This window comes from Saccopteryx leptura, chromosome X, assembly GCF_036850995.1.
Source record: "Saccopteryx leptura isolate mSacLep1 chromosome X, mSacLep1_pri_phased_curated, whole genome shotgun sequence".
Taxonomy (NCBI): domain Eukaryota; kingdom Metazoa; phylum Chordata; class Mammalia; order Chiroptera; family Emballonuridae; genus Saccopteryx; species Saccopteryx leptura.
This window is the reverse complement of record NC_089516.1, coordinates 111073143-111087467: the sequence shown is the minus strand read 5'-3', so window position 1 is coordinate 111087467 and position 14325 is coordinate 111073143. Positions and strand designations below refer to the sequence as shown.

Below are 14325 nucleotides of genomic sequence, written 5' to 3'. Positions count from 1 at the left end.
GGGCAATGCTCTGCCCCTCTGGGGCGTCACTCTGTTGCATCCAGAGCCACTCTAGCACCTGAGGCAGAGGCCACAGAGCTATCCTCAGCGCCAGGGTCATGTTTGCTCCAATGGAGCCTTGGCTGTAGGAGGGGAAGAGAGAGAAAGGAGAGGGGGAGGGGTGGAGAAGCAGATGGGCGCTTCTCCTGTGTGCCCTGGCTGGGAATCGAACCCGGGACTCCTGTACGCCAGGCCGACGCTCTACAACTGAGCCAACCGGCCAGGGCCTGCTTTGAGTTAACAACTAAGTATGATTCAGGTGATTGAAAGCTCTAGGGTCCCCTGGGCATTAACACGTCACACAGACCCCTAGCAAGCTGCACTTAAAACATGCCAGCACGTGTCCTACTCGTCAGGCATGAGTTTTGCCTGTGCACGTTAATCACCTATCCTTTTCTCCTAGTGATGTTGTGGATTGACAATCATGGTGCTTTACTCATAAATTTTGTGTTACAAAAACCCACTGGATTTCTGAGGTTTAAGAGCAACAGAAATCACAAACACATCCTCATGTGGATCCCAAATAAGGGCTTATCCAAAAGAAACATAAATGTCTTCCACTGACTGGATTTAACATTAGCCTGTTAGGAGATCCATTTCCTCTTTTCCGAGCCGAGTTTTGAGCTCGTGGCAGTTGCATAGATCTGCCTGAAATCTTCACCAGCACTGCAGTCTCAGCACTGCTTAATCTAATCCTCTGCTTTGAATGGGATTACACTGAAACGGCTGGAGCCAGGTGAAGACGGAGGGAAGGAACTGGCTGAAAATTGCTGTTATTGCCTTCTATTTTACAATTTTTTTGTTTTAACACAAAAATCACAGAACCACCACCCACTTAAAACATTTCAGCTTACATTTTTTGATTTATAACCACAGGACTAGGTTAAGGTGGATACATTTTATTTTTTGGAGAAAGCTCATTCAGTTGTAACCATCCATGGGTGGTAGACCAGTGATTTTGGATGCAGTGGACCTGAATATTATTTTTCTAACGGACTGGGAATGTTGATAGGTCACACAGCTAAGCTCTTCGTGTCTCAGGAAATACTGTAGTATTTATTCAACATGCAGCACTTACTCAAATGGAGCACTTACTAAATTAAAAAAAACTTTTTGGCAAATAAACCACAAACAAAATTGTATTTCAGATATTTTCTTTATTCCTTCAAATTTATTGTTAACCAGGAGTGACTGAAATAAAAAACAGAATTGAGTCCCATCATCAACATGGAAATGGCTTTAAGAGAAAACTGGTCAGATGAAATATTATTGCTTCCATTTTCAACCAGCAAATAGTTGCCATTGATAAATAGACAGCCGACAGTCTGTCAAGAATGCTCAAGTTATGTGACATAATACAACATGCCTGTTCTCAGCGGCAGGGGAGGGAAGACTAGGAAATAACTTAGGTGAACTTCTTGATTTCATCATACAAAACAAGCACAAAAGCACCACCCATGCCTCTGAGAACATTGGACCACGCACCCTTGAAGAAAGCTTTGCCTCCTTCATCACGAGCAATCTTCCTCCAGCAGTCTAGTGTGCCTGTGTACATGATATCAGCTGCAAAGAAGAAAGACATGAAGTTGGTGACAAAAGGCTGATGCAAAGGTCTTTAGAATTTACTGGTCTTAACCAGCACCCTGCCTCAAAGAGCTAAAATTAAGTTTTAAAAAGCCAACATTAACATGTTAGTGTGGGAAATACTGAAATATTAATGGTGTGACTAGAAAACAGTGATACGTAGACTACTCATTGGACATAACCTCTAATACAATTTAAGCACCCTCATTCATAGGCATCCAAAGGGCTCGCTCATAGGCCACTGTGCAGCAGACACATAAACTCCACCCCGTGACCTGAACAGACTGCCATTTCACAAGCCAGGCAGCACTAGTTTATGTCTCTGCCTCATGCCCACATTTTCATCTTCTGCTTAAGGGGAACTTACTTCCTTTGCGCCCCGACTGCATCATCATGCGGCGACGAACAGTGTCAAATGGATAGGAAGTCAACCCAGCCACCGCAGTGACGGACTGTGCGATCATCCAGCTGATGAAGATGTGAGTATTCTTAGGATCTGGAAGCATTCCTGATAAGAGGAAAGAGACACCTTTACCAAAAGGCAGAGTTTTACTGACTCGTTTTCCACCTCCCCTCAATACCTCCTCTGGTCATAAGGGTTGTACTGGATGACCTTAGCTGCCTTCACAGCAATTACAAACAAAACAAAACAAAGAAAACCACTCTGGCTCCTGGAAAACTAGAATGGCATAATGATTCTTCTAACTTGTCTCTTAATAACACAACTTCAAAGCACATGGCAAACTTACCCTTGGCAGTATCATAGATACCGAAGTAGGCAGCTCGATAGATGATAATACCCTGCACAGACACATTAAAGCCTTGGTACAGGCCCCTAATCCCATCAGATTTGTAGATCTTAGCCAGGCAGTCACCAAGGCCTTTGAATTCCCTTTCAGCTCCAGCTTTGCCCACATCAGCTGCTAGACGGGTACGGGCAAAATCAAGAGGGTACACAAAACACAAGGAGGTGGCCCCAGCCGCGCCACCTGATGCCAGATTCCCTGCAAAATAGCGCCAAAACTGGGTTCTCTTGTCCACACCACCCAGGAAGATCTGCTTGTATTTATCTTTGAAGGCAAAGTTGAGAGCCTGGGTGGGGAAGTATCTGATGACGTTGGCCAGGTTACCACGCCAGAAGGACAGGACTCCCTGCTCCTTGGGGATACGAACCACGCAGTCTATAATGCCCTTGTATTGCTTATCTGCGGTGATCTGCTTGCTGGCATGCTGCACCTGCACACAAGAAGGAGCGTTAACAGGGAGAGTTATAATCATGGAGAAGGTTAGAAGGAAGAGACTATATCATCCCAATCAACGCGATTTAAGGTTAGCTATCCCCTTAATGTAGTCTTCTGTATCACACGCTGGACTCTCCGAACCCTGACAGCTGTCACAGGTGGAAGAGAGATCTGTATCATTAGAGGCATTAAGCCTCCTCCCCTTTGGGTGGGAGGCGGCACACTTAAGCGGACCCGTGACCTTTAGAACTAAGAGAAAGGTCAGATCCAGGTTCAGCGGCATTAAGGTGAGTCCCACGTAGGGCGCGGTCACCTTGGGGACCAGGGCACACACCTCTGCTCTCTAGGGCTGCTTCCCTCCCGCTTCGCCCCGACTCCCCTCCTGGAGGTGACCCGCGGGCCACCCTCCTTCCTTCGCCAGCCCAAGTGCGCCCTCTAGAGCCGGAGCGTGCGAGCGCGCGGCGCAAAGCGGCCGCGGGGACGCGCCGGCGGCTGCGCAGAGGCGGACGCAGCAGGCACACGCGCTTCCCGGCGCAGGCTTCCGGCCCGGGCGGGTAGGAGCGCGGCCGCTCTGCTGGCCGCGTGGCTACCCACTGCTGCGCTCTCCTTGCCGCGACCTTGAGGTCTCCATTAGGGCCAGGTGTTCGCCGGCTTTCAGGCTTCCCCCGTGACCCGGAGGCCCGGGGAGCCTAGCCACTCCGGACTGCGCGGTCCGAGCTCGCGGCCTCTGGGGTGCCAGGCGCCGGCGTTGGTCACCTCCCTCCACCCCTGACCCCTTCCTAGATTTGGAAATTCAGGTCACGAAAGCACCTCCCTCGAGTTTGCCTTTTGGCCCGCCTCTGCGGCCCCCCCGGGCCCCTAAGCCGCCACTTCCCCAGACCTAAAGAGCTCCCCCCTCCATCCTAGGGCCCCGCTTTCTGCGCGACCCCCTCTCCGCTCCCTCCCCCACTTCCTGGTCGGGCTCTCGGGTCCCAGGACGTACCTGCAGCAGCAGCTTGACCCGCTCAATGGGCGCTACTGCTGTCTTGGAGATGGCCGCAGCCACTCCACCGGCCAGGAAGTCCTTGGCGAAGGACACAGCGGCATCTGTCATGTTGAAAGAAAAGAAGAAGCAGGCGACTGCGAAACTGAGCAAATAACCGGCCGGGACTCCGGGGCTGTAAGGCGCAGCGAAGCAAATGGCCGATATATATACGCGGAGCCGGCCACCCGAAGGCCGGCGTCGGAGGCGGGGCTGGCGGGCGGTGTGCTGAGCCGCGCGGCTGCTGAGTGGCTGAGCGCTGCAGGGGAGGATCCGCGGAGTGGGGCCAGGGCCGCCCTCCGCGCCCCGGGCTGGTCCGCTTGAACTGACCAGAGGGGAGGGAGGGGCGACCCCAGAGAATACCGAGGATTCGGACGCTCGACCCTGGGAGAAGCCTGGGAGCCGGGAGTGAGGCTGAGGTCACCATGTGCCTGGACAAAAACCTCTGCAGCAGGGCTGGCACAAGGATGAGGGGAAGGATGTAAGGGAATGGAAAATACAAAATTTTTTAAAAAAGAAGAAAGAAAAGCTCGATAATCAAGATAAATAATATTTAATGCAACATTTAAGAAATTTCAGACAGGCAAACTACGGCCAGCAGACCGGTCACCTGTTTTAGTAAATCAAGTTTAGTTGGAGGCCCAGGCCTGGGATTAGGGTGAGACCAGTGAGGCAGGGTCGTGAAAGTGTAGAAGGTGGGGATCCTGTCTTTATTTTAAATTTCGATAACTTGTTCATCATGAATTTTGTTTTGCATTACTTTTGAGTTCATAAAATAGTGCTTAAAAATATATTTTGTAAGTAAATCAGAAAAAGCCGAGACCAATATGGTTTCACACATAGGTGGGATATGACACTAAGACTCAAGGACATAGATAAAAGTGAAGTGGTTACCAGGGGGAGGGGAGTCAAGAGGGACAAATATACCGCGATGGAAAATTATTTGACTTTGTGCGATGGGCACACAACACAATCAATAAGAGTTCAAATGCCATAGAGCTGTTTGTCTGAAATTCATGTGTTCTTATGGACCACTGTCACCCCACTCAATGTAATTTCTAAATGTACAAAAAAGAATTTATTTTGATTACTAAGTTGTTTGGCGCCCCCTTAAATATTGTGCCGAGGCAAGTGCCTCCCCGCTCTGACCTGGGGCTGCCCTGAAGTTTTGCTGGTGAAGCCAGAGGAAACCGGGAGGACTGAAGAGAGGAGACCCTGTCCCCATGCTCCAGACCCGGGTTTGCAAATACAGTTTAACAAAGATCTTGCTGGGAATTAGGAGAGGAGAGTCCAAAGGACTTGGCTGGGGGTAGGGAAATGACTGTAGCCAGAAGCCAAATATAGAGGTTGTACAGAAATGATTGAAAGGCTGTGTGAACTAGGTTGGCATTTGACTTCCTGAACTCCAGGTAAAGTGCTCTTGGAGTGAATAGATTCATGAACTCCAGAAAAGTTTAGAGGAATCAACAGTGTTATACTGACGGCCATTATGTCAATGGACAAGTGCTTACTGAGCCCCTTTATTCCTACGCGGCCTAAGCATTTGTTACACATGACCTTGAAAAGCTGCTTGTTAGTTTGAATGCACTCTCTCAGGTTTAGAGCAGGAGCCAAGGGTGTAATCACAAATTTTTGTCTAAGTAATCACAACAATGTTTATAGAAATAAAGATAACTCTTGCAAACTGCAATTTCAGTTGAATCCCAGGTGTCCAGCGTGCAGAAGACATAGGGGCATAGCCCTCACTTTCCTCCCACCCTCTCTCCCACCTTTTCCAAGCCCCCCTGTCAAAGGACCCAGTTCTAGGGTTCCTCCAGGATTGTCTGGTCCTCTAAGTATACTTTGCAATTTGTTAGCCCTCCCAAGAACCCCAGCAAACCAGCGTGACAAGCACACATCACAAGTGTTCCAAGAGGAGCAAGTTTGAATCCAGCTTTGTTAATCTTGGGGATCTCTTTGACCTGTACTCGTGAGAAGCTGCTAGTTTTCTCATTAGCTGATGGTAACTAGTGATGCATCTGGATGCAAAAATAACCTTACTGTACAGTTTCAGAGAATGATAGAGTATATTCTTTGAAAGTGATATTCACTCCCCTACTTCTACTAGGGAGAGAATTAACAGCTAAAGCAAAAGTCTACAGAGCATTTTGTTTAGAGGGAGGTGGATTTTAGAACACATTTCAAAATAAAATTCAAAGCCTTTCTAGTTTGAACCCTTGCATTCTGATTAATGCATTTTATTCAAATGTTAATTCCTTTTTGAAATGCAGGGCTATCACTTAGATACACTGTTTCTAGTTCTCATGGCCACATCTGCTACTCCCTTTGAGCACGAGGTCCCTATTGTATTCTCTCTTCCAGATGATTTTTACAGTTACAAGCACTTCCACATTTATTGCTCTGTCAGATTTTTGTCTACACACACACACACACACACACACACACACACACAAAATGATCGAATAAGTACAAAGAATTTGTTCCTTCTCAGTCTTTGGATACCTAAGTGTAGTTTTACTGAAGATGAAATACAAGAAGGGTCATTTAAAAGCAACCCTTTGCTGTGGCCTGGTATTTTTCCAAATCCTCTGTGAGTGGGAGCTCTCCTAGTTGCCTATGACCAGATATACTTCAGAGAGTCAGGTGTTTTCAAAGGTGTCAAAGTCATAGAAAACAAAAACTGAGGAATTTCTCACAGATTAAAGGAGACTAAGGAGAAGGTCAGTTTAATGCAATGTGTGATCCTAGCTTGGATCCTGGTGGTACTCTTGGTGAAACTTGAATATCTGTAGATTAGTTAATAATATTTTGCCAATACTATTCTTAGTTACAGTGGTTATGTAAGATGCTAACATTTGAAGAAGATATATGGAAATATTTTATACTGTTTTTTTTGGCAACATTTTTTTTTTAATGTTTGAAGGTTAAAACAAATAAAAAGGAAAAAGGAGAAAGTGACCAGTAGTAAGAGCCCAGGAAGATAGTAATATTAATAATAACATTTATAATTGTGTATGGCTGGTCAATTCTTTAAAAATTGATTCCTTCTCGGAGGGCATAGTGGAGGTTCTATTGTTAGTAACTATTGTGTTTCTGGGAACTATGTAGGTTATAAGTGTAATTTTTATTGATTTTTTTTAGAGAGAGGAAGGGAGAAAGAGAGACAGAGAGACATCAATTTGTTTATCCACTTATTTATACATTTGTCGGCTGACTCTTATTTGTGCCCTGATTGAGGACTGAACTTGCAACCTTGGCATATTAGGACAATGTTCTAATCAACTGAGCTACCTGGTCAGGGATACAAGTGTCATTAAGAAAGAGGAACTAAAGCTAAGGCAGTACCTCGTAAGTCTCAAGAAAAACCAAGGAAGAGGGTCAGAAATGGTACTTCAGGTCTCAGTTATTTATGTACCAACACCAAGAATACGGGTAATGAAATGAATCTCCAATGTTAATACAAGCAGGAAAACAATTTTTAGGTATTGTTCAAAGTTGGTAGAATGGGACTTCTGACTGGTATCTGGAAAAAGAAGGGCAAACCTGTTCAGGGAGACACCATATATTGATAAAAGAAGAGCAGAGCAGTAATGTATCAAGAAGGTATAACCAGTAATTCTTTGTCTAGAGGGTGAAAAGCATTCAGTGAACATCAAAGGGAGAAATGAAAGTGATTTGTAGTTGTGGAAGTATAGGAGAGACTTGCCTAGATCGAGAAAAGTTATGAATAGTACTTCATAAAACCATCACATAGGCAAGAAATGGTGATCAGAGAAATAAGCCATCTAATATCTGCTGGAAGTTTCATTACTCTGATCACAACACGTTGGATAAGTTCTTTTAGCTGATACTTATAGTTCCCAGAGACGGATGAAGCAGGGAGAAGTAAACTTGCTAAGCGGGGCTTAATCCTGATAATAAATAAGGAAGATCTGGTTAGCGAAGTAAAAATGACAAAAAACCTGGGGAATGTCAACTGAATCTGTTAAACAAAAGGATGCTAGGCATGGTCAGACAGGTTAACTAGTGTGCATGCGCGTGCATGCATGCGTGTGTGTGTGTATGTGTGTGTGTGTGTGTGTGTGTGTTAGATATCAAAAGGATCAGAGAAAAGATAAATATGATCTCCTGGCCAAACTAAGATTCATACCTGTACAATTTAGAAAAATTCCAATGAGAAATTTAAAAAAGAGATCTAATAAACTGAAGTGTCCTTACCAATTATTCTCCAATGAGCTCACATTTTAAAAGTACACATATAGATGACATAAGAAGGGCTAGGCTTTCAAGAACGAAGATCAAAATGTATCACAGACCTCTAGGAACTGAGCCAGAAGGGCAAGGCCAGAATAAACCCAGGCTTACAAAACACAAAAGACCACATAAAGGATTCTAATGTTCTATTTAGTGCAGGACATTTAAGAATGAGGAGCTAGAGCTTAACATAGCATTGTGAAAACTCATGGTCTTAGTTGACTGTCAGGTAGCAATGCCAAAAATATGCTAATGTGTATTGAGTTGGGCCATAAGGATGATGGTGACTTTTGGTCCCCTTGGGCTTCTGCTGGTCAGCCCATACTAATTTAGGCTTACTTCAGGACACCATGTTTTGTTTTGTTTTGTTCTGTTTTGTTTTTATGACGGAGACAGAGAGAGGAACAGATAGGGACAGACAGGCAGGAAGGGAGAGAAATGAGAAGCGTCAAGTCTTCATTGCAGCTCCTTAGTTGTTCATTGATTGATCTTTCATATGTGCCTTGGCTGGGGTTGGGGCCTACAGCAGACTGAGTGACCCCTTGCTCAAGCCAGTGACCTTGGGCTTCAAGCCAGCGACCTTTGGGCTCAAGCCAGCAACCCCATGCTCAAGCTGGTGAGCCCACGGTCAAGCCAGCAACCTTGGGGTCTCGAACCTGGGTCCTCTGCATCACCGTCTGATGCTCTATCCACTGCACCACTGCCTGGTCAGGCAGCACACCCTGTTTAAGAGAACATTAACAAACTGGAATATTCAAAGAAGGCAGTCAAGAAAGGGAAATGCATATAAATCTCATCACATGAAACATAGCTGAATGAACGAGAGACTTTTAACTGGGGAGGAGCTTTGGGTGAAGGAGGGACATCTTGTTTCACGATTACAGGACTCTCAGATAGAAAAGCATTAGACATTATATATGGTATCAACACCAGCTTTTAGAAGTTTCATGAAGGTAGAGTTCAGCTAAACAAGAAATAATTTAGTAAGATCCTAGTTGATTAACTCAGTTGTTTAGAGTATCATTCAGAAACAGCATCAGTCAGGGCACATAAGGGAAGCGACCAATGAATGTACAACGAAGTAGAGCAATAAATGAATCTCTCTCTCTCTCTCTCTCTCTCTCCCTCTCCCTCTCCCTTCCTCTTTCTAGTGCTCTAAAAAGAATTAATCAGTAAGAAATAACTTTGATACCCTAGCTGCATGACTCCGTTGGTTGGCACATCATCCCAAAGCACAGAGGTCGCTAGTTTGATCCCCAGTCAGGGCACACACAGGAACAGATTGATGTTCCTGTTTCTCTTTCTCTCTCCCTTCCTCTCTCTAAAAAAAATCTATAAGAAATTAAAAAAAATAAAATAAAAAAGAAATAACTTTGTAGCCTGACCGGTGGTGGCACAGGGGACAGAACATTGAACTGGGATGCTGAGGTCCCAGGTTGGAAACCTCACGGTCGCTGGCTTGAGCACAGGATCTCCAGCTTGAGTGTGGGGTTGCTGGCTTAGAGCATGGGATCACTGAAGGATCCCATGGTGGCTGACTTGAGCCCAAGGTCACTGCCTTGAAGCCCAAGGTCACACTAGATTGAGCCCAAGGTCGCTGGCTTGAGCAAGGGGTCACTGGCTCAGCTGGAGCCCTTCAATCAAGGCACATATGAGAAACAATCAGTGAACAACTAAGGTGCTGCAAGTACAAATTGATGCTTCTCATCTCTCTCCCTTCCTGTCTCTCTCTCTCTCTCTCTCTCTCTCAAAAAAAGAAAGAATAGAAAAGAAGTAACTTTGTAAAATATCAGCTACTTAAAGGTGGAATGGGTTGCTATATGAAGTAGGGAACTTCTTGTTTCTGGAAATGTTAAGAGCGGAATCGGCCACTTGTTAGGGACCCTGCAGAGGAGATTGCTGTTGGCTGGAGAGAGAGTTCTGCACCCTTCCAATTTTAAGATTCTATGGCTGTATACTTTGTATCTGTAAGACTGAATTGGATTTGAGCATCTGAGTTTGGAAGTCGGGGACAAAAAAAGAAGAGAGGTAATTTAGGCCAATGGTCAACAGGGTGGGCTCTGTTGCCAGACTACTTGAGTCCAAACACTGGCTCTGCCACTATTTGTTTAGCATTTGAAGCCCTTTTGTCCCCCCCCCCCCAGGATTTCATCTCTGGCCCCTCTGGGCAGGCTTAGAAATTCCAGTCTTGGGGTAACTGCTTAAAACATAACAACAATCTTTAAAAAACTGTACATATTGAAAGTGTACAATTGTCAGACCTTGGGTAAGTTACTTAACCTCTCTAAACTTCAATGTCTTGGGGTATAAAATGGAAATCAGGATAGTACCTATACAGCTAGTGCTCGACTTACGACCACGATTGGTTCCGACAGACTGGTCATAACACGATTTGGTCGTAGTTGAGTAGGCTATATGTACAGTACTGTGAAATGATGTTATAAAAATCTTTGTCATATTTTATCATAATTTTCTTTCATTATTGTTATATATCATAATTTTCTTTGTTCATTTTATGCCATTTGTATCATCACTACACCATTTTGTTTCTTATTTTTACATTCGTCAGGTTTAAGTAAAACACTGCATTACCGGTACAACTGGTTTAATATTTGCAAAGACAGTTTCCTCTTGGTAAACATCTTGGGAGGGGTTTGATAAAAAATATCCAAGACACAAAATACAAATTGCTGTACCGAGTCTGGGATAACAGTTGAAATGGTGCACGTGGAGATGGTAGTGCTGCCGGGAGCTGGTCTGCCCTGTGGTATGCCCAGCTGGGCAACGCTTGTGCTGCCAGACACAGAGCAGTCGTGGCTAGTGATTGTGGTCGTAGAGTCAAATGGTCGTAAGTTGCATAGGTCGTAAGTTGATCAATATTTGTACCTCTAAGTACTATAGGGACAATTAAATAAGGCACTGTATGTAAAAACAGTCTGGTGCATAGTAAGCATTCAATAACAGGTTAGTTTTCATTAATACTAAGAAAAATACTAACTCAGACTGACCAACTCTGAGTTTTGCCAACACAAAAACCTTCCAAACCTGTAAGAATTTCTCATGATTTTATTTGAGCCAAACTGTTGACAATTGCCAGGAAGCAGAATCTCAACGGCTTGAGAAAGTCCCAGGAAAATGGCAGTTTCACCACTTACTGTATACATCAGAATCAAAGGGGTGCCGTGAAACTGACTGGCTGACTGGTGATGGATTAGGGAGGCGGGAGAAAGCAAAGCGGGGTGGGGGATCTCTGGGATTGGGGGAAAAGTAAAAATGTATCTGCTGAAACTTCTTTTACATAGTTACACGGGCCAGAGCAAGGCAGTTAACAGTTAATGGTTCACATGACAATAACAGTGAGGGGGTAGGGTGTCCTGTTGGCTCCTGCTCTGAGGGATGCCTGGCCTGATGGAAAAAGATGACCCTTACACTCCAAAGGCATGTTATCAGGTACATTGTCATAGATGCAAAAGACAACAGATAGGCTTGAGTAAAGTAAGCACTGACCTTTGTTTAGAAAGAGAACACCTCCCTGGGACATGACTACCCACCATGAGCTGCTTTTAGTTAGAAAGGCTAAGTTAGGTCTCTGAGTTTGCAAGGCCATTGTGCAGGCTCACCTGAGCTTGTCCGGTTTAGTTTGTGGTCCTATTTTTATTTATTTAAAAATTTCCCCCTCTTTTTTAGTCCATAGTTTTTTGTGTTTTTTTTTAAGATTGTAGAGGTTTTTTTAAAGATTTTATTTATTTAGTATAGAGAAGAGAGAGAGAGAGAGAGAGAGAGAGAGAGAGAGAGAGAGAAGGGGTGGAGTCGCAGGAAGCATCAACTCCCATATGTGCCTTGACCAGGCAAGCCCAGGGTTTTGAACCGAGTCCATAGTTTTAATGACCAAATCACTCTACCCCTGCTTAAGAAGCATGGTAAACCAGTTCTTCATCCCTCGTAAGGGCCCTGCCTATAAGTTGGTAACCATATCGGAGCCCATATAAGCAGGATTTGGATCTCTAAGAAGTACCCAGATCAAGCACACTCAGTTTTTAGACCTGGCTTGCATTTCCAGTATGGAAGATCGGAACATCACACTCATGCTGGCAGTGTCATTACTGAGGAGGAAACAATGCTCATCATTTGTAGGCCAGTCTTGCTGTCTCTAGTCTCTCACTTCAGTTTCTGGAATGATCTTGCGCACATCCAGTGTTTGTCACATCACCTATGTTGGTCAAGAAACCAGTGACTCTTCTTTGCTTAGTGGATCAAACCTAAACTCTTCAGTTTAGCATTTGAAGCCCTTTTGTCTCGTGCTCCCCAAGGGTTTCATCTCTGGCCTCTCTGGGCAGGCTTAGAAGTTCCAGCGCTGGGTAACTGCTTAAAACAAAGCAACAGTCTTATTGAGGTTATCACACAATAAAACTGTACATATTTAAAGTGTACAGTTGCTAAGTTTTTAAAGGTATCTTTACACCTATGAAACCATCATAGTTAAGATAATGAGTGTATCCATCACCACCCTAAATTTTCTTGTGCCCCCTTGTAATCCCTCCTTCTTTTCCATAGCAACCACTGATCTGCTTTCTGTCACTAGAAATTAGTTTGTCTCCCCTAGAATTTCATAAAAATGGAATCATAAAGTATGTATCCTTTGTGGGGAGGTCTGGCTTCTTTCCATATAAGTTGAGATTCATCCATGCTTTTTGTGAATCAGCAGTCATTTATTTTCAATTGCTAACAGTTCCGTTGTATGGATATATCATATTTTGTTTCTCCATTCATCATTTGATAGACATTTGGGTAGTTTCCACTTTTTGCCTTTTATGAATGATGCTGCTATAAACATGTCTGTACAAGTTTTTTTTAAATTCATTTTTAGAGAGACAGGAGAGAAAAAGAGATAGAGAAGGGAGGAGGAGCAGGAAGCATCAACTCCCATATGAGCCTTGACCAGGCAAGCCCAGGGTTTCAAACTCACCACCTCAGCATTCCAGGTTGATGTTTTATCTACTGCGCCACCACAGGTCAGGCCAATGCCTGTACAAATTTTTATATGCACACATGTTTTCATTTCTCTGATGTATACACCGAGGAGTAGAATTGCTGTGCTATATGGTAGCTCCTCATTGAACCACTTGAGGAATTGCCAGACTGTAAAATGATTGTACCGTTTTATATCCCCAACAGCAGGGTAGAAGAGTTCCAATCCCTACACATCTTGCTTGAGGCCTTTCTTTAGCCACTATCTCCTCAGTGTCATTTTTTTTAACAGAGACAGAGAGAGAGTCAGAGAGAGGGATAGATAGGGACAGACAGACAGGAACGGAGAGATGAGAAGCATCAATCATTAGTTTTTCATTGCGCATTGCAACACCTTAGTTGTTCATTGATTGCTTTCTCATATGTGCCTTGACCATGGGGCTACAGCAGACCGAGTGACCCCTTGCTCAAGCCAGTGACCTTGGGTACAAGCTGGTGAGCTTTGCTCAAACCAGATGAGCCCACGCTCAAGCTGGCGACCTCGGGGTCTTGAACCTGGGTCCTCCGCATCCCAGTCCGACACTCTATCCACTGCGCCACCGCCTGGTCAGGCCACTCAGTGTCATTTTTTGTTGCTTCCCCTTCCCCCAAGAATTTGTTCCCATCTACTCCTTTGGTGGTCTCATTCAGTCTCTTGGCTTTAAATGCCATCTATCTGCTGATGACATCCAATATCTTGTCTCCAGTCACCCTGTCCCCTCAACTCTAGACTTGTCCCTGTTTGACCAAGACAGTGCTGGTTTATGCTTATTATCCTGACGTTATTTTTTAAAATTGATTTTAGTGAGAGAGGAAGAGAGAGAGAGAAAGGAACATTGATCTGTTCCTGTATGTGCCCTGACCTGGGATTGAACCGGCTACCTCGGAGCTTCAGAATGATGCTCTGAGCTATCCGTCAGGGCATCCTGACATTATTATTAATAGTGCTCTGACATATTAGTTTCTATCGCTGCTGTAACAAATAACTGCAAACTCACTGTCTTAAACAAGCTAAATGCATTATCTTACACTTATGGAGATCAGAAATCTGACATGTATCTCCCTGAGATAAAATCAAGGTGTCTGGCTGGAATGTGTCTGTTTTTGGAGGCTGCCAGGGAAAGTCTGATTCCTGGCTCATTCAGGTTGTTGGCTGAATTCAGTTCCTTGTGGTCGTAA

General features: G+C 44.5%; 1 protein-coding gene across 1 annotated transcript; it reads right to left on the bottom strand.

The window, feature by feature from the left end:
* Positions 1-1176: 1176 nt before the first annotated feature.
* Positions 1177-4044, bottom strand: SLC25A5 (solute carrier family 25 member 5). Its single transcript, XM_066356133.1, has 4 exons — positions 3847-4044; positions 2373-2859; positions 1991-2131; positions 1177-1602 (listed from the first exon to the last, which is right to left on the bottom strand). The coding sequence occupies exons 1-4, from the start codon at positions 3955-3957 to the stop codon at positions 1445-1447; spliced, it is 897 nt and encodes a 298-aa protein (XP_066212230.1). The 5' UTR covers positions 3958-4044; the 3' UTR covers positions 1177-1444.
* Between the last annotated feature and the right edge of the window lie 10281 nt (positions 4045-14325).